Source organism: Lates calcarifer, linkage group LG1 (genome assembly GCF_001640805.2).
Source record: "Lates calcarifer isolate ASB-BC8 linkage group LG1, TLL_Latcal_v3, whole genome shotgun sequence".
Classification (NCBI taxonomy): Eukaryota; Metazoa; Chordata; class Actinopteri; family Centropomidae; genus Lates; species Lates calcarifer.
Genome location: NC_066833.1, coordinates 6,502,324 through 6,524,566, shown reverse-complemented (window position 1 = coordinate 6,524,566; position 22,243 = coordinate 6,502,324). Strand labels below are relative to the sequence as shown.

The 22,243-nt window shown below is 39.6% G+C and overlaps 1 protein-coding gene across 9 annotated transcripts in view; it reads left to right on the top strand.

The window, feature by feature from the left end:
- The window catches only part of LOC108897085 (mitogen-activated protein kinase kinase kinase kinase 4), a 92,913-nt gene that overhangs the window by 33,933 nt on the left and 36,737 nt on the right, over positions 1-22,243 (top strand). For all 9 annotated transcript variants that reach the window (XM_051069639.1, XM_018696509.2, XM_051069689.1 and 6 more), the window contains exon 3: positions 10,835-10,891. In XM_051069639.1, coding sequence (XP_050925596.1) covers positions 10,835-10,891 — 57 coding nt within the window. The remainder of the gene's footprint in view (positions 1-10,834; positions 10,892-22,243) is intronic.

Here is a 22,243-nt window from a genome sequence, read left to right as displayed (position 1 = left end):
AAATACAATTAATAAATAATATAACAACAGAATCAATTAAAACAGGTACAAGCAGAAGGTAAAAGGTTTAGGATTATGGAATTAAAATGAATACATTTTTAAAGTGCTTTGTAGTGTGTTTCACGTGGACTGGGCAAAGAAACAAAAGGCAGACCTACCAAGCTCAGTATGAACTCAAAGGACATGGAGTGTAAGTCAGTCAGTATTCGTAGTCCAGTGGCCTGGACTAGCATGGATGAAATGTAAGAAAGCAGATTACTGATAAGGGCCTTATAAATAAATATGTGTGGATGCAGTGATGTGTGTTTTTCAGCATCACCAGCAATGACCCTGAGAGTGGTACACAGCATCAAGGGGCTTTAGAGTCATAACACACACACACACACACACATACAAAAAGTGAAAAAGTATGAAAAAACGATTTCCAGGTCTTAAAAGGAAAAGCATAACACCTAAAATGTTTGTAAAAAGTAAGAGGAGAAATATGTAGCTGTGAGGCATTGCTGGCTAATAGTAATAATTTAATGATTCTCTGTTGTAGTTGTAATGACTAAAGTAAGGTAGGAGAGCAAGAAATTGGGAATATGAACATAAGAAAAGAACAGTATCAACAAATTGTGTTCTGTTTTGATTGTGGCTTTTGAACTTGTCTTTGAACCTGTCATTGCCCCCCTTTGTTTCTCTCTCCCATGTCCACTTTCCATAAAAAGGCAGAATTTTCTCTCAAATTTCTCCCAAAACATTTAACCCCCCCGAAAAAACCCAAAAAAGACAAATGGAGCTATCATCATCTGTGGTTCAATGTTAGCACATTAAAGGATAATTCCATTATTAGCACTTGGATTATACTTTCATAGTTTTCACCTTAATGTTGCAAAACTTGATTTTCTCTAATCACCCTAAGATGTAGCTAGGAAGCTGACCATAGATCAGCATCTGCGCTCAGTTTCTGTCTTTTCCACTTTTAATGAGAAACCCAGATCACTCTCCCTCTCCCTTCCCCTTTAGAGTCAAAGCTTCAGGTCAAAGGTCACACCAACTGAAGGATTGTAATGGGGTGTAGCCTGGGTTCAGGTAGCACTCGTCTGAGTAAGGGACGTCATGAAAGCTGATGTCTGCTTCCTCATTCCTAATTGGAAAGAGGAGTGAGGGCAGCTTTAAAGGTCATCAGGACATGACTAAGCATCTCTAAATGTCCGCTTTGGGGCTTGTTTAGGCTTGATGATTGTCATTTTGATTATCTGCTTTTATTTTTTCAAATACTGCACATGTACTTTTGTCTGTGAAAGTGTCAGTAAACAAATGGTTTCCAAATGTCACATGGGCAGTAAGTGGTCTCCTAGAGAAATCAAGTCCAATATTCACTCTCCTTCTAGGTGTGTTTTAGGTCCATGTCAGCTCCTGAGAAAGTTATCCAGCTCCTGTGTTGCTAAATGTTCCCCTGTATACAGCAGCTAGTTGCTAACTTGTCAGTCTGTTTTTTGATGCCTGACAGACACACACAGTTGGTTTAGCAGAGAAATGCTAATGTACAGTTTAAGGGAACTGCAGAGTCCAGTGATAATTCTGTGAGTTTATCTACTACTACATCTACTAAATGGGATCTCAAGGATTCATGCAAGCTAAAAGTAAATGTTTTATAGGCAAAAAGCAACAGAGCTGATGGAAAATTTGGTGTTTGGTCAGTTGTTTTGGTCACAGTAGGATGTTTTGCTAGTGACTGGTAAACGTTCTCGGCTGTGGCTCAGGCTCAGGTCGGTGGTTCGATTCCCAGCTCCTCCAGTCTGCATGCCGAAGTATCCTTGGGCAAGATACTGAACCCCAAATTGCAATGTGTGTCATCGGTGTGCGAATGTGTGTGTCTGAAAGCACTGTTTGTATAGAACAAGTGCTGTATGAATGTTTGTTTGAATGGGGTGAATTTGATCTGTAGTGTGAAGTGCTTTGAGTGGTCGAAAAGACTAGAAAAGTGCTACATAAGTACAGTCCATTTAACTCTCTGAGTCAGACTAATTCATTAAACCTGATGAACCTGACAAACCTGATGAAAATTGTCTGGCCAACTCAGCAAAATAAAAAGTCAGCAGTTGTTAAATGTGACTGTAAAAAAACAAAAAAATGAATCAGTCAAGCTGGTGATCTGTGGGGGGCAACGGGCCTGGCAATGTTGGCAAACACTGACTGATTAAAGTGATTGCTGGCTGTTGGAGGAAGGAGAAATGGGTGAATCAGTGATGCCCCAAAACCAAAGCAGAATCTCTCATTTTCATTTTCTTCCACTTATCTGAGGTGGCAACAGGCTAAGCAAGGTAGTCCAGACATCCCTCTCCCCAGCAATGTTTTCCCCGGGGTCTCCTTCTGGTTGCCTGGAAAACCTCCAAAGGAAGCCACCCAGGAGGCGTTCTAACCAGATGCCCAAACCACCTCAGCTGGCTCCTTTCAACATGAAGGAGCAGTGGCTCTACTCCATGCTCCCTCCGGATGTCCATGCTCCTCACCCTATCTCTAAGGCTAAGCCCAGACACCCTACAGAGGGAACTCATTTCAGTGGCCTGTATCTGCAATCTCTTTCTTTTGGTCACTACCCAGAACTTGTGATCATAAGTGTCCAAAACATACGGTCGCAGATCAGATGATACAACCACAAAGTCGATCATCAAACTTTGGCCTAAGGTGTTGTGGTACCAAGTACACCTATGAACAACCTTATGCTCAAACATGGTGTTCATTATGGCCAATCCATGCCTAGCACAGAAGTCCAATAAGAAAGCACTGCCCAGGTTCAGATCAGTGAGGCCGTTCCTCCAAATCATGCCCCTCCTGGTGTCACCATCATCGCACACGTCAGCATTGAAATCCCCCAACAGAACTATGGACTCCCCAGTTGGCACCCTTTCCAGGACACCACCCAAGGACTCCAAACACACTTGCTCCATCTTCTTGTGTCTTTGCGTTTCAAACTGCTAGCTGGACAAAATAGGCGATTTAAAGTTTAAAGATGTTACCTTGGGGTCTATCACATTTTTCACTATTTTCTTATATTTTATAGACAAAACATCTAATTGATTATTTTAACATCTCTAAATTACAATTGTCAAATGTATTCCAAAGTTTCTTACATACATAATCTGTATCTGGGCGGCACAGTGGTGCAGTGGTTAGCACTGTTGCCTCACAGCAAGTAGGTTCTGGGTTTGAACCCCGGTTCACCTGGGGCTTTTTCTGTGTGTGCCTTTTTTCTGTGGGTACTCTGGCTTCCTCCCACAGTTTAAAGACTGTGACTCTGAAAATTGCTGTTAGGTGTGGCTGTGTGTGTCAATGATCATTTTTCTCTATATGTCAGCCCTGTGATGGACTGGCAATCTGTCCAGGGTTTACCCTGCCTTTTGCCCAAAGTCCCCCTGCGACCCTCAAAGGATACAGAAGGGTATAGATAATGGATGGATAGATGGATAATCTGCATGTTACATTGCTGTGTTGAAGCTTTATTGAATGAAATTTTAAGGCATGAGGTAATATCTATTTAAAGGCAGGACCATTCAATCAAATAGAAATATTTTACATGTCTTGTGCATAATTTAATACACATTTCCACAAAACCCTTTACAAACTGTGGGACTTAGCCCAGAATGTAAAATTGAAGTTTTATTTGTCTGTTTTGTTTTGGTCTGCCAAGAGTGTACTTCTGAGAGAATTGTTGAATCTTTGTTGAATTTGACAACATAGCATACCACTATATCCAGTATAGTATATCCATGTGGAAATGTGCCAGAACCAAGCGTATATTTTTATCTCAGACATAGCTTCTTCTCCCACAAATACAAACCTGCCTTGAGGGCATTGGAAAAAAATGTGTTGAGAGCATGTGAGCCTAAAACTCTGCGCTGAAATCAACACAGACTGGCCTCCCACCTCCTAGACCCTCCAGGCTTTTCCATGATAAGGGTAACTCTGGTCCAAACATCCCCCACAAAGACTTGACCAAGCAGAGTGATCATGGTGCTAGTCATGAGAGAGTCGGATGACTGAAGGATTATGTCATGTTTGAATGGAGCATGGAGTTAGCTGGGGGGTGTTAACAGAGTTTCAATAAGTACATTATCTACACTCAAGGTCATAAAAGGCTTTGAAGAAAGTTAAATGAATGATCTAACTTGATATAATTTATGAGAAAGTTTGAAGTTTGGATTTGTCCTGTCTTGTGTGAAGATTTGAGCACTGAAATCAGAATGTAATGGGAGAAAGAAAAAAAAATGTTTTAAATCATGTGGATGAGAAACTCAGCATTGTTAGATCCTTAATTTTCCATTAAGCGGACAGCTTATGTATCTTGAAAGTGAATGTGGTGAAAACCCATAAATATTGTTAAAATTTTAGTAAAAATAAGTGATTAAAGGATACAGTAGCATTGCTTGAGTCAAGCTGTCACACAGGTTGAAAACAAACCCCCAGTTTCATCAAAGTTATATAAAGTAGAAACAAACGCAAATGTAGTTAGCTGTAGTTAAATTTTATATATTGATTTCTTGCTTAGACTTCCTATACTCACTGTATTTGTGCATGTACAGATTTTCTATGCAATTAGTCATTCTTACCAACATTTAAGTGCAGTTGGCTTCCATTTCAATTTCAAATTAAAGCTGCAAGCAGCAATGAATGGACCCTCCCACCCTGCACCTGTCAGGAAACCTGCAGGCGTGGGGTCGCCGCAGGTCGTATGATGCACTTCCGCAACCACGTGATCGTTGGACACAGAATGAATCAGTCAAAAGTCCCTTACTTCGCCCACCAGTTGCAGATTTGTATCATGGATGAAGGTAGCCACCTGCACAGAGAGACCCTAAGAGGGTCTCAAGCCTCTGTCCTTTTGCCCTCAGACTTGAGAAGTACCCTTGTTGCTTTCTGACCAAATATCAAATATTTCTGTGTCAAGCTGCTAGGAGGAGTACATTGACGTGTCATTTCCTGTTTCCAGTAGGTGGCGCTATGACTCCAGCTGGATATTATCATGTAGATGTGTTTAGGCCATGACACTTACCAGAGATGTGGGACTCTTATCAAACATGTCCAGTTTGGGCCAGATAGGGCAGTGTATATCTGAGTTACCACTCCACATAGAAGCATCAAATCTGCTGCACTGCTGTGGACATGCCCTTCAATGAAACCTCACAAGTTTCACAGTCAGGCATCATGAAGGTCTTAAGGCTTTCCTGACCACATTTGACATGGATCTGGCCCCAGTAGGAGAAGTACATCAAAATAAAAAAATTGTCATTTACTGTTGCCGGTAGGGGGTGCTATGTTACTAATTGAACATTGGCATAAAGGTGTCATCAGGCCAGGACCCTTTTCAAACATGTTAAGTTTGGCATGCATGAGTTACATCAACTTCCTGACTCATGGCAAAATATCGAAATTCGCCACAGCACCGCAGGCATGCCTTTCAGCGCATCGCTACAGCGTATCGCATATTGCTGCTATTTTCACAATAATGCATCATGAAGGCCTTAAGGCTTTTCTGACCAAATTTGATGTGGATGGGGTCAACCTGCTAGTAACAGCACATCAAATACAAAACATCATTTCCTGTTGCCTGTAGGTGGTGCTACAACATTATATGAATTTTTACAAATGGGTGTGTTCAGGCCCCGACCATTATCAAACCTGTGAAATTTGAGGCAGGATTGGAAAAAATTATGGCTGAGTTACAGCAAGTTAAATGGAACTTCCTGTTTGATGACGAGGCATCGAAATTTGAGGTGCCACCACAGCCACGCCCTTCGATATTCTGTAAATGTTTGAATAACTTTTAATTAAAAACCTATTAAGAGTATCCTGACCGAGTTTGAGGTCAGTATGACAAAATCTGTAGGAGGAGTTCGATTAAATACAGTGTCCCCAAATGGCAAAAAATGGCCAAAAATTAGCAACATTTTCAAATTAAAATTAAAATGGCTGACTTCCAGTAGGTTTGAGGCCATTATGTCAAGAGACTTTTTTGCCCACCTACGTTAAAGTAAGCCCAATGGCAAGGGCAAAATTTCTGGGGGGGCGCTATTTTGCAGTGCCTGTACATGAGACCCCCTTAAAATACGTAGATTTTTACCAGGCCTGACGCGTGTGGAACGTTTTGTAAGTTTTTGAGCATGTTTAGGCCCTCAAAAAGGCAATTTACTTTTGTCGAGAATAATAATAATCTGAGCAATTCCAATAGGGCCTTTGCACACCTCGTGCTTGGGCCCTAATAGGTGGTTTAGATCTGTGGTTCCCAATATTTTTGGCTTATGATTCCCTAAAATGAAGCAATGTCTCTTTTATATTCTTTTTATACTTAGATATACATTCAGAAGACGTCAAAATTATCCAGTTATTGAGTTTAAAAAATCTCACTCTAGGGGACAGTCTGAAAAAAATGTGTTGCAGAAATAGTATTTTCTTCTCTGCTTTCCTACTCTGTTAATCATCTTTTGACCTCTCAGTTTCATCTCTCAGCCCTTCAAAGGTTGAGGACTACTGATTTAGATCATGTGGCTAAACTGAAGGTTTATTCACAATCTGTGATAATCTGAACGCTTGTCTTCCTGCTCTGTTGGGACACTGAGCAATGTCATCATTTCCCCAATTGTTTTTAAGAAAATCATATGACGGACAAAACCTAAAGTAGAAAAAGCTATGGTGGCTGTTGATGGACTGTTTTTTTCCGTCTTTTATTGGCCAGGTGTGTGTGTATGTCTGTGTCTCATTTTTGAACAAAGGAAGAAGATGATGTCATCACCAGTGTGTGTGTGTGTGTGTGTGTGTGTGTGTGTGTGTGTGTGTGTGTATTTGTGTGTGGGCGTTTGGGGGGATTCTGTAATTATTACAGTCTGTGTTCTGAGGTCACCTTTCTCACACAGAGAAGACACACACACACACACACACACACACACACACAAACTTTTCATCATTTAGACAGCGTCTTATAGTAGACTACGTCCTTTGAAAAGGCAGCTTCACAAAAGGAAAAACAGCAAATATTTCCCAACGTGATTAGAAAATGAGGGGATGAAGTAAAATCTCTTCTATCCTACAGAGTTGCATACCAAGACAAAACTGTCAGAAGACAAAGCTATATCATTACACACACTGACACCACCCCACCCCACCCCCACACACACCTTGGTTTCCCATCAGTTTCCCATTATTGATATAATACCCCCTTACCCTAACATTAACCATCACAACTAAATGCTGTTTTAGGGTGTGAGGTCCAACCAGAAAACTAAAAACTAACAAACTAAAAATTATCCACACAACCATTGAAAGACATATGAACATGTATGCACACATGCATACATACACTGTGTGTGTGTGTGTGTGTGTGTGTGGAGGAATATGAGGTGTCTACTACTAGAGTGTCATCAGCTGAGATGTGCTGGTACATTGGCCTGTGTATTTTTCTGTCTGCATTAGTATGTCAGAAATACCCTTTGCGTATGTGTGTCATGAGTTAGAAATGGATGACTCAGCAGTGCTACAGTAAGATGGATGCTAGGGTTTAATGGAGGCTGATGGAGGTCAGCCTGCTGTGGCTGAAAAGCACAAAGACACCACACACTTAAAACACACGCACTAGTCCATTACATTCTCAATAACATTCCCTAGTTCAAGGATGGCCAACAGAGCTTCGAGGGCATTTAGGGATTTGGGGTTTCAGTGATTTGGTTTAAGTTTGGATTTGATCAAGTTGGTCCAGTATGCAAATGAAAAAAAACTCAGGTTGTCATTTAACTCATTAGTAAATACTTGATTGGTTTTTGAGATCTCTTGGGCTCAGAAGAGCTCCAAAATATGCTTACAGACACCCACCTAAGCCCTGGCATAGTATCACCTTATAATTTATCAGGTTAGCCAACTCTTGCCTTCTTCAAGCTCTTGCTCTTTTCCACATCAGCAGGCATGAAGAAACATAATCATTCACCACCTGATGAATGTAGGTCCAGTTTCACTATTCTTTGGTCTCCACCAACTCCTGATGCTGCACTGTGTTCACCAGCTTTTTTTCTTGGATGTGTCTTGAAACCAAAAAAACAGTGAGCTAAAAGAGGCTAAGAAGCACAACAGAGCTGTAGAGTTTGTGCTAATTCAATGTTAGCTGTCAGCAGCCCTTTCCATATTACATTATCAAGTAAAAGCTATTAATTGGTGGCAGTTTCAATTTGTGGATCTTTGAGTTTTAATTTTTAAATAATGAGTCTTTTGAACTTTTGTGATTTAAAATAATTAAAAATAAGAAGCATTTTACTTAAATAAGCAGATCTGATGAAACGCTGATGAGCCAGTTGTTGGCAATTGTTGTCCTTCACATTTTAGAACAAGAACTTCAGGAACACACACACATGATGTCTGTGTACAAAAACATTTCTCCAATGGAGTTGTGCTTTTGTAAGTGAGCAGTGGCTAATGAAAATGTGTCACTTAGGAAGAACTGCCTACACTGTTCACTAGGGGTGTAACAATGTACCATGGACACAATGCATCGTCATTCAGAAAACATGCCCGTATGCATCGAGATACTGAAAACTGTATCGTGATGTGACTGATGGAAGTGAGTACTCTGTCCTGAAATAATCCTTTACACTTCTGTGTAAACACACACACACACACACACATATTACACACTGTACGCCATATGAGATAGCATTGGTAAAAGAAAAATTAAAGTGAATAGGTTTGGTCTGCGATCTTCTCATCTTCCCACAGCCTCTGAGAATGTAACAGCATCTGGCAGCTTCAGGTTCTGTTCAGTCAAATGTCTGTAGACAGCTTGCTTTCCTAGTGACCACTAATCAGCGACTGAGTGACTGTAGTGAGTCAACCCCTCTATCACTCTTATTCCTCTTGAATAATTGTTTTCTCTGACAGTATTCTCTGACAGTATTTTTCAGACTCATCATCTATAGCAGCTGTAATTCCTGGCTGTTTGACAGATTTACACCACATTTCATTTCTGCAGTAAAGACATCAGGAGACGCTGTGAACTCATTTTCACTTGTCATTAATTTATGTCCTCTGTCACAGCACATGTTAAACTGAACTAATCAAAGACTTTTAGGGCTGATTTACTACTCACTGTACACGGACCGACCACACTTGCTAGCTTAGCAACATAATAAAATGTTGTCTAAAATACCGTAGTTGCACTAATGCCATTCAAAAGGAATATCGGTTGTAATGAATGGAAACATAGTTGTACCAGAGGAAAAATATTATATTATGGCCAATATAGTATCCTTTCATTTGCACTGTAGTCTTCACAGTAAGAGAATAAATGTGAGAAAGATTTTATCTTTACATTTCAACTGGAATTTAGTTTACAATGAGGAAAACACTGTAAGAAACTAGGTTTTGTGGCAACAAGAGATTTGAGATAAATGATTTTATTTTAGCAGTTTACACAAAGAGGAATAAATAAGAATTCTAAGATCTTAGATCTTCTCTGTCTCCTTGTTACCTCATGTTTAGTTTAGTTTTTCCTTTTCCTTTTTTTTTTTTAAGTTTTGTCCTCATTCACCTTTCCATTCCAACATTGTAGTTCCCACAGTCAGGCACCAGCTGAGATTTGCTTCCTTGTCATCTTTGCAGTTTGCTCTCTCAATCAGCCTTGACCTTTTCATCAACCCAGCCTCCACACACACACACACACACACACACACACACACACATACACTTGTCCCCCATGGCTAAATTGAAATGGCCCAATCTGTCATCACTCAAACTGTGGACTGCACCAACTCATTCAGGAGCAGGGGCCGATGGCTCAGATGTCGCAGTCCTGTTTCACACAAAGGAAATCTGATCATGTGGTAGTTTAGACACACATGCACAGACACAGGCTACGAACACAATGCAGGCATGAAGATTTGCACAGACTTACACTCACTCACTCCTCTTCCCTCTCCACTTTTCCCTCTGTGGAAACATTTCAGATAGCATTGTTAACCCACAGCAGTAAGTGAACCCTTCTGGTCAAACTGTAAATGGAAAAGGGGCTTTAACAGCAGTCTCTTTACACTGTTGCTGTGTTCAAAATGTGCACCATACTGTATTACTGTATTACCATACTTTATTCTGTTTGTTCAGGCTGTTTTGTCTACCTGATGTTAACAAAGATTAACCCTCAGAGTGGCCTTTAACAACTACAATATGGCTGCAGGGTTTTATTGCTACCACTACTACTCTGAAAATGAGTAAATGGGATTTTTTAGCATACAAGTTAGGCTAGTTACATGCATATGTATTTTACTTTTAGCGTGCTTTTTATTACTAGCTCTTGTCTCAGTTCACATACTGTTCATGTTATTTGCTTTTTAAGAAAATCTTTTGTGTTAAATTGGATTTTCAATGTTCACGCTGTGCCTGAATAAGAGGAAAGTTATGTTTTAATTCCTTACTTGGAGCATTGCCCATGATTCTTCATGCTATTGTAGAGGCAAACAGCTTGTTATGAATGTGGTTTTTGTTTTTATGACCAACTGAATCACTGTATGTTTACTCAAACTATGAAACTACTGCCTGGAAAGCTTTTTGATTCCTACCAGCAATTTGCACAGACATGTGCTTGTCCTTGATGGAAATTGCTCACTTTCAGGCTTCTTTCAACAAAACTAAATAAAAAAAGAAAAGTACCATCATTATTGTCATATTGTGCTCTTAATTGTGCCGTAACTGAGCTATTCATGTCTGAACAATAGATACACAGATTGGTAAATGACCATGATGCTATGTATGCTGCATGGGGAAAAATCACAGGCTTACAGTTTTTCATTGTCTCTCTCTTCTGTTTTCTCTCCAGGGTCGACATGTCAAGACAGGACAACTGGCGGCCATCAAGGTCATGGACGTCACAGAGGTAAGTAAATGCCAATCAATCTATACTTTTAACATTTGTTGTTTTTAGCCAGGTTTCCATAGAAATGTAGTAAAAATTTCAACCAGATTTCCAGAAAATTTGAGAATGAGGTTTGAGAGAATTGAGGTGGCACTAATTCTCCAGTTGTGTGCCATTAAATCATTGCAGAAGAAGAGGGCGCAACAAGATGATGTAATTAAGAGCACCAGTCAAATCACAGTGTAAAACAGTGTAGAAACATACAAAATATAGATAGTTAGACAGATGTACTTTATTGATCCCGTGAGGGAAATTCTTGTGTTAGAGCAGCAGAGACAGCAACAATAGGTAACAACCAATGTTCCCCCTAATTTTTCATATGTCTGAGCATACACACAAACTCCCTGAGAATTCCTTGGACCACTGTGAGCAACATCAGACGTGCACACTGTTGCACACTGTAATTTTATGTGCTACATAGTTTTGCTGTGCGTGGAGAAAGCGGGAGCAGTGCGCAATTGCGCAGGCGCGCAGCTTAGAGAGAACATTGGTAACAACAACAACATTATGAGAAGTAGGGATGCAACGATACCACTTTTTTTTAAACCGATACAATACCGATACTTGGATCTGAGTACTTGCCGTAGCACAACATGAACAGAACTTTTAGGGACCCCCCATGTCTGAAGCATGTCATCAAACGTACCTGTGATGGCTTGGCTGGTGTGCAAACCCCTAAATTGTTTTGCATGCAGGACGACTCTTCGCAGAGTAAAATCCTTGTCAATCTGCTGTGCAGTTAAACTGATGAGGGACACCAGGCTAATGCTGCTCGTCCAAATATCAGTGGTGAAGCTGAGGGCCGAAATGTCTTGCAACAGACTGCGGATGTGCCTCTTCACAAAGTCGTGTAGCTTTGGCAACACTGTGTCAATGATGTGGTGTCGGCTAGGAATCTCATACCTCGGCTCCAGTATGCTGACAAGACGTCTAAATCCCATATTATCAACAACCGACAATGGCTGGTCATCAAGAGCAATGTACTGGGTCAGAGCCTCTGTTATTTTCACTGCGCACAGGTTGTCTCTTAACATCTTCTCCCTCTTCTCCAGAGTTTGCTGCAAAGTTGGTAGTTGCTATTTGCCATTATTAGCAAACACTTTGAACTCTGCATCGTGTTGGTTTTTTAGATATTTTATCAGAGCATAATTTGCAGTCCGCTTTACTTTAGTCACCATCATCCACTTTGAAATACCTCCACACTGCGACATTGCTCCTAGTTCTCAATTAGCACCTGACTGCCCAAGTGAATGCTGCCATGGTATTGGGCTGTGGTATCGGAAAATACTTTTACGAGTACGAGTACAGGAACAGGGTATTGGACCCGATACCGATACTGGTATCAGTATTGGTGCATCCCTAATGAGAAGAGTACGTTGTTGTTTTATGTACATAATTTGAGTAACATTACAGTCTCCTCATTGAAATGCAGTTATTGTTGAACTGTTGCTGCAATCATTTAAAATTAAAACCATATGGAACAAATGCATGAAAAATGTATGAAGTGAGACAAATAGAGCAGCTGTAACAGTTACCAGACTGACAGTAGCCACAAAATGCAGCTTTTGCAGATTTGGAATTTATCCATAATTTAGTTTTATTGAATCTGACAGACTAAATCAGTACTAATTCTTTACTCAAGCATTCAGTGTAACAGTTAACAACAAGACTAACATTTTCTCTGACTCCCCTTCCTCTTTCTTTTCTATGCACCATGTCAATGTTTTCTCTCAAAAAATAGTCATAATTTTCAGACTGATAATCACACAGCTTCCAACCCTCCCAGTAGTTTTTTCTTCATTGTATAAAGTTTAGTTTGTGTGTAAAGCTCAACAGATTTTCAATTTCCTGAGGGCAGTTTAAGCAATAGTCCTAAAGATTGAAGATCAGTGTGTGTATTCAAGCCCATGTGTCAGCTTCCACAAAGTTGAGTGAGGACCCAGAGGGCTGTTTCTGCCTGTGTGAGTGGAGCCTTTATTTCGTTACAAGCAGAAATGTCCTGGTAGCCTTATACAGTAAAACTGCATCTCATTATGCTGATAATGGTATTCTGGTGTTTTTTTCCATGCCTTTCGTGTTACTCATCATTGAATGAACACGTAACTAAATGAGAGAATGAGAAAAGTATTCACAAACACATATTTGAGGCCACTTGACTATTTCCTGCGCAGATGCTGAAAAGAGGAATGAGTCTATCATCAAGGCTGTCAGATAAAATCCTTTAATCCAGGTTAACCATTGAGGAAGACTGTACTGTCTGTCTTTAAAGACCCCACTGATTTTAGCTGTATCTATAAAAACCATTATAATTCACCTAAAGCCCTGTTTTTAGGACAGGGTATGTAAAATAATATCTTATGATATTAACAGCCAGTTAGTACAAAGGGTGATACTGATATAAACAGTTTCCAGAAATAATAAGATGTATGAGAATTAGGTTCTGGAGTTGGTGCTGATGTGCTTGAAAGAATTGAAGCTTTTGTCTTTATTTGAATCAATAATGGTGGCTTGTCTTTGCCGTCAATGTAACGGCAGGTGACTGGTGACAAAAAACTCAGATGTGAGCGCTGCGGTAGTTGTTATTGCCGCAAGCATCACTGAAGTGCTCAAATGACGTTAAGGTGTGTAACACTGCAATTATACAACTATTACCAAAAACAGTAAAATGTATGTGGCAGAGTAATATTTTTACTGATGAGTAAGGTGTGCTGTCATGCTGATTTGAGCACATTCTAAATGTCTTGTTGACCAATCAGATTGCTTGGTTGGAACTACTTGTTGTATAATTAAGCAATATTAACTGAGAGGGTGTGCTTTAACGTCATATGAGCATGACAGTGATGTGGTCAGGACCGAGGCGCTTCCTGACCACTGTAAAACACACCCTCGAGTGTAACATTGCGATTATACAACCAACAAAATAAAATGTGTAATCAAAATCCGTTCATGTTGAAAAGCAATTTGCTCTCAAAATTAAAAGGTTTTGGCGAGTGTTTTTCTCGTTATACATGGGTCTGACTAATAACTGGAACACAATCAGTCATGTCAGTGGACTCCTATGTGTAATGGAACCGAGTTTACCACTACAGCAAATAATCAGACCCTTAGTAACGACCTAGCAACAGAAATGATTTTCTAGCCCCAGATGAGCGAACTCTGAGCTGACATTAATGCTTTATCAAGGTCTCGGAATTTACTGAACTAAATCAATAGCCTACTGCACAAATAAATGTTACTTTTATCAACCACGTTATAACAAAGACACTACTCACAGAGATGTAGCTTCTGCAACCGCAAACATTTACATTAATTTTAAGTTATAGCGCTGTGTCACTGACACAGCTGATGGAGAAAGCCGAGGCGCTTGCGCCAAGGTCCGCAAGCATCACTGAAGTGCTCAAATGGCTGTTAAAGTGTGTAACATTGCGATTATACAACTATTACCAAAAACAGTAAAATGTATGTGGTGGAGTAATATTTTTACTGATGAGTAAGGCGTGCTGTCATGCTGATTTGATTTTGTACATTCTAAATGTCTTGTTGACCAATCAGATTGCTTGGTTGGAACTACTCCTGATCCTTCTTATTTATCTTGGGACCTGGCATTATTAGCAGTTTTTTCTCAAGTAATGGACAAGAGAAAGAACAAAGACCTAACACATCTTAATATTTTGACAGCCAGGCCTGCTAATGAAAAGCATTTTATAGTTGATTTCCCCAGCATTGATATGGTATCTACTGGGCTATCTGATCTTTAATTAGCTGAAATTCTACCAGTTGCAGATGATATCCAGTCTGCTATTTTGTGGTCTAACCAAACCATGTCAATAAACATGACCTTTATCAGTAATGTAATTCCATGTTTATTCCTCCCTTTATCCAGTAGGACAAAGGGAGGAAAGGTAAGAAATGGCTGCTGGGAAATTGTCTTCATACACCAGTGGGTATTATGATGATAAATCAGCTTGTTGACTAGCTTAGGCAGAATTATCATCCATTTTTCTGCCTTCAAGACATTCTGATCCTGAGAAAATGTAATAAATGTGGGGTTTGGTGGGAGGTTTTAGTGTCTTAGAATGTTTAAAAATTGTTTAAAGACTTTTACAGGTTCACTGAGTATAATAATACAGAAAAACTACAATGCCAAATTCAAGGAAATTCAGAAAAAGTGCTTACTAGCCTCTCTGGCAGATAACCAAACACATTTTGGAAGTCCTGTTAAAAATCTAGTTCATGGTGGAATATTGAAAAGGTAATCTAATCTTTGGAGTGTTCTTCTTACTATGACCTGCAGGCACAAATCTCCATTTCCAACTGTGGAGATTAAAGACATGAAAGACTTAAAGATTTTTATGTATTAATATGAGCTGAATCACTGAAGAAAAATGCACATACAGAGAATATTCAAGATATTTTTTCTGCTCCTTCAGAATGTTTAGAGTGGTCTCTTTTCCACACAGTTCAGCTGTTTTCTAAAATAAACACACTCAGATTTTCTGGATCTTTGCCAAGGTTGATGGTTGAGCAGAGGAAGTTGTTTGTGTTGGAAAAGCCAGAAACTTTCACATACATACTAATCCCATGCAACATTTATTTGTGTGTGTGTGTGTGTGTGAGAGAGAGAGAGAGAGAGAGAGAGAGACAGAGAGAGAGAGACAGAGACAGAGAGAGAGAGAGAAACCTATGAACGGAACCACAAGAGTTTTCCATACACTCATGTGTCATGGATGCAAAACAACACAGCTATACACGTGCGCACATCTCGGCATACACGCTGTGACCCACATTCCACTTCTGCTCCATATACAGAGCAGGAGAGAGGAGGGAGAAAGAGAAACGGGAGAAAAGAGCAAGTGGACAATGAGTGAAATGCAGGGGTGGGACTGTGCTGTATAAAAAAAAATTGTCATGATTTTTTTCACATCAGTCCATGTTGTGATACAAAATCAGTGAGATCATGAGATTACTGTTGTGTTGTATTTAGGTTTCACGTTCTTTAGTAGTACTGGAGATTCAGAATGTTACAAATGGGTTGCACAGAGAAAATCTCAATCAAAAACAGACAAAATCTTACATCTTTCTAGTTTCAGTACTTTCAAATTTCATAGTGTGAAACATTTGCAGCTAACTATACTATACTATACTATACTATACTATACTATAATCCTTAACATAATTTTTCAAACAACAGAGCCAAATATTTTCATGTTTTGGACTGTTTGTTTGCAGGTTTTAAGTGACTATAGGTCATTGTGATAGGCATTGTTCATTATTTCTTGATGTTTTATAGAATGATAATAGATTATTCTAGGAAATAATCAGCAAATTAATTGATAGCTAAAATAATCTTAAGTTGCTTTCTAAATACTACAACACTCGCAACATAAAGTTTAATAGCTTTTCAAACCAGCCTCCTGACAAGAGCTGAATTAACCAATCAGCTTGTTTGTGCATTATCAAGCAGACCTGTCACCTGTCACCATAGAATATGAATATTTTTTACTTTCACCTGGCTTGTATGTGTTGTGAGAAAAAGGAAGGGCAGGGTCTAAGCAAGTGAAACCTTAGACAGAGAGACAGAGTGAAAGAACTCGGATAAGGAGAGGAAATCCATGACTGAGTTTTTTTTCCCCTCTGAGAAGGTTCAGATGAAGTGCAGTGGGATTATGGGATGGGCTATCACCACTCGCACGCTTCTCTCTTCACCTCCATCACTCATATCAATTCACCACCTCTCTTCTCTCTTGTCCATTTTTCCTCTCCCTACATCCTTTGCTTGTTTCTGTTATATTCATCCACATTCTACCCCATGTTTTACCCCTTTACCCCCTTTACAAATCCTGCTCTCATTATTCCCATCACCATCCCTAGCCATCTCTCTTTCAGTGAAATGAGAGAGTGTGAAAGAATAGAGAGAAAGAGTGAATCCATCTTTTCCCTGATAGGAAATAGGAAAGGAAAGGAAGAACAGAGAGAGATAGCGAGGAGAGAGAGAGAGAGAGAGAGAGAGAGAGAGAGAGAGAGAAATGTAGCTGCAGCAGCTCTGCATTCTGCATTGCTCACTGCTGCTGTTGACTTGATGTAATCCAGTGGGATTCAGCAGGAAAAAATTGATCTTGATTAGTGGAAAATCTCCACAGCAAGCACATTTTGCTTCCACTGGGGAATGAATTGCTTTTGTTGCCATAATTTCTATCTTGTTATTTCTTTTTCTGTGGAATTTGCACATAAAAAAACTAGACACATTCAAGTAAACCAACTCTCTGTTCGTCTTTCTCACCTCCCACCCTCCCTGTCCATTCAGAGGTGTGAAAGTGAAAAGTAGGAAGGTGTTGAAGGCATGGAATTGTATGTTTGTGCTGAAGAATATCTCTATTTTGGGCCACCATCTACACAGTCTACATTTCTTCTTCTGAGAGTTGAAGAAATTGCTTTGTCACTCAGTTGGTCAGAACAGAGTGGATTGCTAATCCAGACATTCAGGGTCCCCAGAGAATGATCTCAAAGACTTTTCAGGCCACTTCTAGCACCATCAACAGGTCAAAGTTTTTCACTGTGGCAGTGAAATATCTTAAATATCTATATGTATCTAGGTGGATCAGCACACGCAGACATTCTTGCTCTGCTTTGGTGGTGACATATAATAATCTAGTATGTTACTACAATATATTCATGAGTGGTTTTACATGACCTTTCTGCTTGCACCATATTCACACTGTCCATCTGTTTGTTCATCTTGGTATCCTGATCTATTTAATACATACACACAGTTAGAGCACATTCTGAAAATGCCTGTGTAGATGGAAATTTACATCTGATAAATACTAATGCTTTCAGCCAGGAAGTCAAATATATTCTATTGACGTTGCTTAAAGTTGTTGTTTCTTTTTTATTTAGTTTTCATCTTAGATTCAATTAAGTCTCAACAAACCAGAAATATGAAATGCTTAGTGAGAGATTGTGTTGAGAGATCAGATTCACAATTATATAATCAACTTGACCATAATAATGAATGTTAAATGTGATGAATTCAAGGTTAAATGTGTGAGGCATCCTCTGATATGACAGGACCACATTGAGTGTCTAAAATAATCATTGAAACAAGTCCCTCCAGGTTCCTGGTTGCCTGTTAAAGACGTGTTGACCTCTCTTGGCCTCTGTTAAAGCCATAGTCTCCCTCCTACTCAGCTTCCATTTTCCATTATCCTTCCATTTTGCGGCTGTCTGCTCCCCCGTGGTCGTGGTTCTGTTAGCTCTGTGCACATTATGTACTGTTATACTTCAGCAGCAATATGGCTGCCACTGAGTCTCCCCACCATTTCATGCCCAGGAATGATAATGAGTAGCTTCAGGACGCCTTGTTTTGAATGACTGACTGTGAATATATATTTCAGGGAAAGTGAGACAGAGTGAAGGAGAGAGAGAGATGAGGTGTCGTAATGATGGGATACATGAATATGGGACTAGAATCATCATAGGAGACAGCAATGCAAAGTGATGCAGCAAGGACAAGTGGGATAGAGACAATGAGTGTCGAAAATAAATGGATAGCATACAAACAAGATGAAGAGAAAGAGAAACAGTGAAAGTATGAAAGAGAGAGAGGATGATGTCACTGTCTCCTTGTCGAAGCAGCTGTATCTTGACCTCCAGGTCATTTTCTGCCCGCCTATCTCACACACACACATCAGTCTGTGTGTCTATGTGTGTGTTTCTGTGTTTTCTCTGTTGAATCCAAATTATGTTCTCTGACTGACTTAAGTCTAAGCTGGCTGTATGACTGGTAAAGCCACAGTATAGACAACTGAAAAATGGGAACAGTTGCTTGGCCAGATTCTTGTGTTGAAATGGTGTGATTAGTCCTTGGACAGAACATTAATAAACAACAACACTCTAGATGATTTATTAAATGCCAAATATTATCTAGTTCAAACTTCTCAAATGTGAGGATTTGCTGCTTTTTGTTTATAACATGTCAATTGACTATTGACTATTAGCTGGGCAAAACAAGACATTTTGGGCCCTGGGAAATTCTGATGAGCAGGTTTCATCAATAGTTACAATTAAAAAAAACGGTCAATTATGAGAGTAAAAGATTAATGTTTAGTTAGACAAATAATTATCAGAAAGATCAATGAAAATCATCAGTTGCAGATACTTTGATCAGATACATAATTCAATTTTGAAGGTTTTGGCTGCTCCCTAACCAACTGTCATTTATCAGCCCATGATTTGGTGATTTTGAGATTGATGATACTCTTATTCTGAATCCAGATGATTCACTTTGATGTAAGTTAGATGTTTTGACATGTAGATTTGGTGTTTTGTCATGACCTTCTTAATGTTCTTCTCTTCCCCTCTTGTAGTTGGTATTCTGAACCTTATTTAATGTCCCATACTGGATAATGTGTAAGAACGTTTCTGCTGTATTCCTCCTCCTTCAGTCTGGCCGCGGTATCTGTAATTATGCTGATTTGTTCCAAAAATGTTCACATGACTGACAGATTGTGGGCGATGGGATGTTCTGTTGACCATAAAAGGTCCTGGTGTCTGTTCTCTGCACATCTTTTAGTATTCTTTAAGGTTCTTGTGTGGTTCTTTTAATACTGTTTACATTATGTAAGTAACCGACTGACTCACCTGCTTTGTTGACTGGTTGGATGACTGCTGACTTACTGATGGTCTGCTGCTGATAAGTGGATTAACAGAAGGACTGGCTGGCCAGCAGTGTAGTTTGTTGGCTTCCTGACTGATTGGTTGGCTGACTGCCTAGCTTAATGACTGGCTGCCTGGCTGAAGCAGTAACCAACTGGCTAGTTGAGTGACGGTGACTCAAGGGATAGGCTGACTGGCTGGCGGACCAACTGAACCCATCATCTCTACATACAGGCAAAACTCCTGCTGAACCCCTTAAAACAGCAAAAAGAAAGCAAAAAGCTAAATAAGTAACCCCCGGTGTATGAATGGCATGCAGCTATGTCCTCTCATGAAAACCTGCTGCTTACTTCTCATCTCATGATAAAAACAAGTGTAGCATGAAAATACTGAAAGCTGCTCAGTTTACCTGCAGGAAAAAGCAGGAAATATACTCTATAGAACCAGCTTTGTATAACTTTTGTAACAGTAGTAGCAGCAAAAAATTGTTAGTGGGAGAAGCTAACAGGATCATATGAACTGTTTTGTCCCAAAATGACACCTATACCATCTGAGAACACTCTCCAAATGACCGACAGCATAAAAAGTGCTACTTTTTAAATAATCATAGATAAGTTAAGTTCAGACCAGATATCAGGTTTACTGGGTGTTCTGTATTTTAGAGATAGTGCTCTAAAAAGAATAGAGCTGCAGGTGATGTGTTTTTATAGACATGTAGAAGTTGACTGAATGCATCTTTCATCTTTAAATGCTGAAGTTTGGCAGACTTACCCTCCAACCTTTGGACCTGACTCAGAAATGTCAGCAGAGTCGTTGGCTCCCTGTCATCTGTTGCTTCCTCGGCTGCAGTGCTCGATAAGATGTGTGGTAAATGTCTTGGCAGCAGTAATCCCCCAGTATGAAGAAATATTTCTTATAGTTGCATTATAACCAGTGGTTACTGTGCCTCCTACAGTTAAAAGACTATTTTTATATAACTTAATGTTCTACAGTCTGGTTTTTATGTTTCTGCTCCACTTTGAATTCTGTTGTTAACAATCTTATGCAATTGTTTTAGTCCCATTGCATGATACAGTATCTTCTTTTCAGGAAAACCAACCTAAAGTATGGGTTGTCGTCTTCTTTAGCACCGTGATCTGCGTCAGCATTGGTTTAAAGATTTGCTTGGTAAATTACAGTACTTAAAGCTTCTTTTGTTTAGCCGCTTGCTTTTCCCCTTGCATCTGTCTGGTGCTACATGTGTTTATTGGTAGTGAAGACAAGATGGAGCAAAGAAGAAGAAGAAGAAATGGTGTATAAAATTTTGGTGTAAAATAAAGGCACAAAACAGTTATACTGTGTGTCACCTCAGAAAAAAAAACATTGTTGAACCACAGAAAGACACAAAATGTTGGGCCACATAATGTGCTCAAAGTATGTGGACACTTGAACATTACACATTTATGTATTTGCTGAACATCTCCTTCCTCCATCTTGTCCACCAGGCAAACACAAATGAACACAAACTTGGGTGAACATTATTGTCTAAAATATCATCAATATGCTGTAGCTTTAAGATTTCCCCTTCACAGAGGTGTCTGGAAACATTCCTTATCTATCTATCTTCCATAAAAGATGGAGCAAATTCTGATCTAATACTTTTCAAATGGAGCCAAATTACAACAGCAGTGACACAAGTGTGTGTGAAACAGCTGTTACATCTGCACTACAAACTGCCAAAATGTCACAGGCTTCGATATGAAAAGCCAAACTGTGCCCCTCTCATTTCCTCAGAGCTCTTCCTTTGTGGACATATGAGTCTGGGCCAGAGCTGTCCATCACGCTCCTGCTTATCGACGGGCCATAATAACAGTGAAAATGTCATGTCATGTCTGCCCCAGTCGGCCTGCGGGATCAGGCAAGCACTTTGCATCAGCCGAGCAAAGTGCTTGCAAATAAATGTCAGGCAGCCTCAGTGATACTGCAATGATTGAGAAATAATCGCTTGATCTTGTTATACGTCTGTGTGCATGTCTGAGTCTGTCCTGTAATATCCTGAGTGTGTGAGAGGGAGAGATGGTAGTTTGTTTGGCTCTGTTATCATCTCGAGTTCAGACTGTATCTGCATTTCGTTTGGAGTGATATCTATTTACTAGACTGGCTTGGACAGTTTGTTTCCTTGTTTGGCTCTTCAGCATGTCTTTCATAGATGGACTGAAAGCCATCAACCAGCAGAACATCCAGGGTTAAAGCTTTGGTTGCAGAGACTGTGATTGTTTTATTTTCAAGCTGTTTTGGTATTTCCTATTTTTTCTTTAGTGTCTGTATGATTTTAAAGTGTCCAATAGGAGGACCAGATCTTTAAATATTCAGATCATATACTGGTTCTTTTAAAACACAGTGCAAGAAACCTGAATAAAAGGCTAATTTGTTTTCTAATACTTTACTGGGTTACCAAATTGTGAAGTCATCCAAGAAAAATCCACCGTCTGCACTTTATATGGAACTGGTTGATTTTCAGCAGCTAAGACTATTGCTGTGCTGGGCAGCTTCAGATACCTTGTTTTGTTCGACAGACCCAAATCAAAAGATATGAATAACAATGTACACTTTACATAAAATAGGAAAAAGCAGCAAATCCTCACATTTACAAATACGTAACAGGATGTAGCACATTAC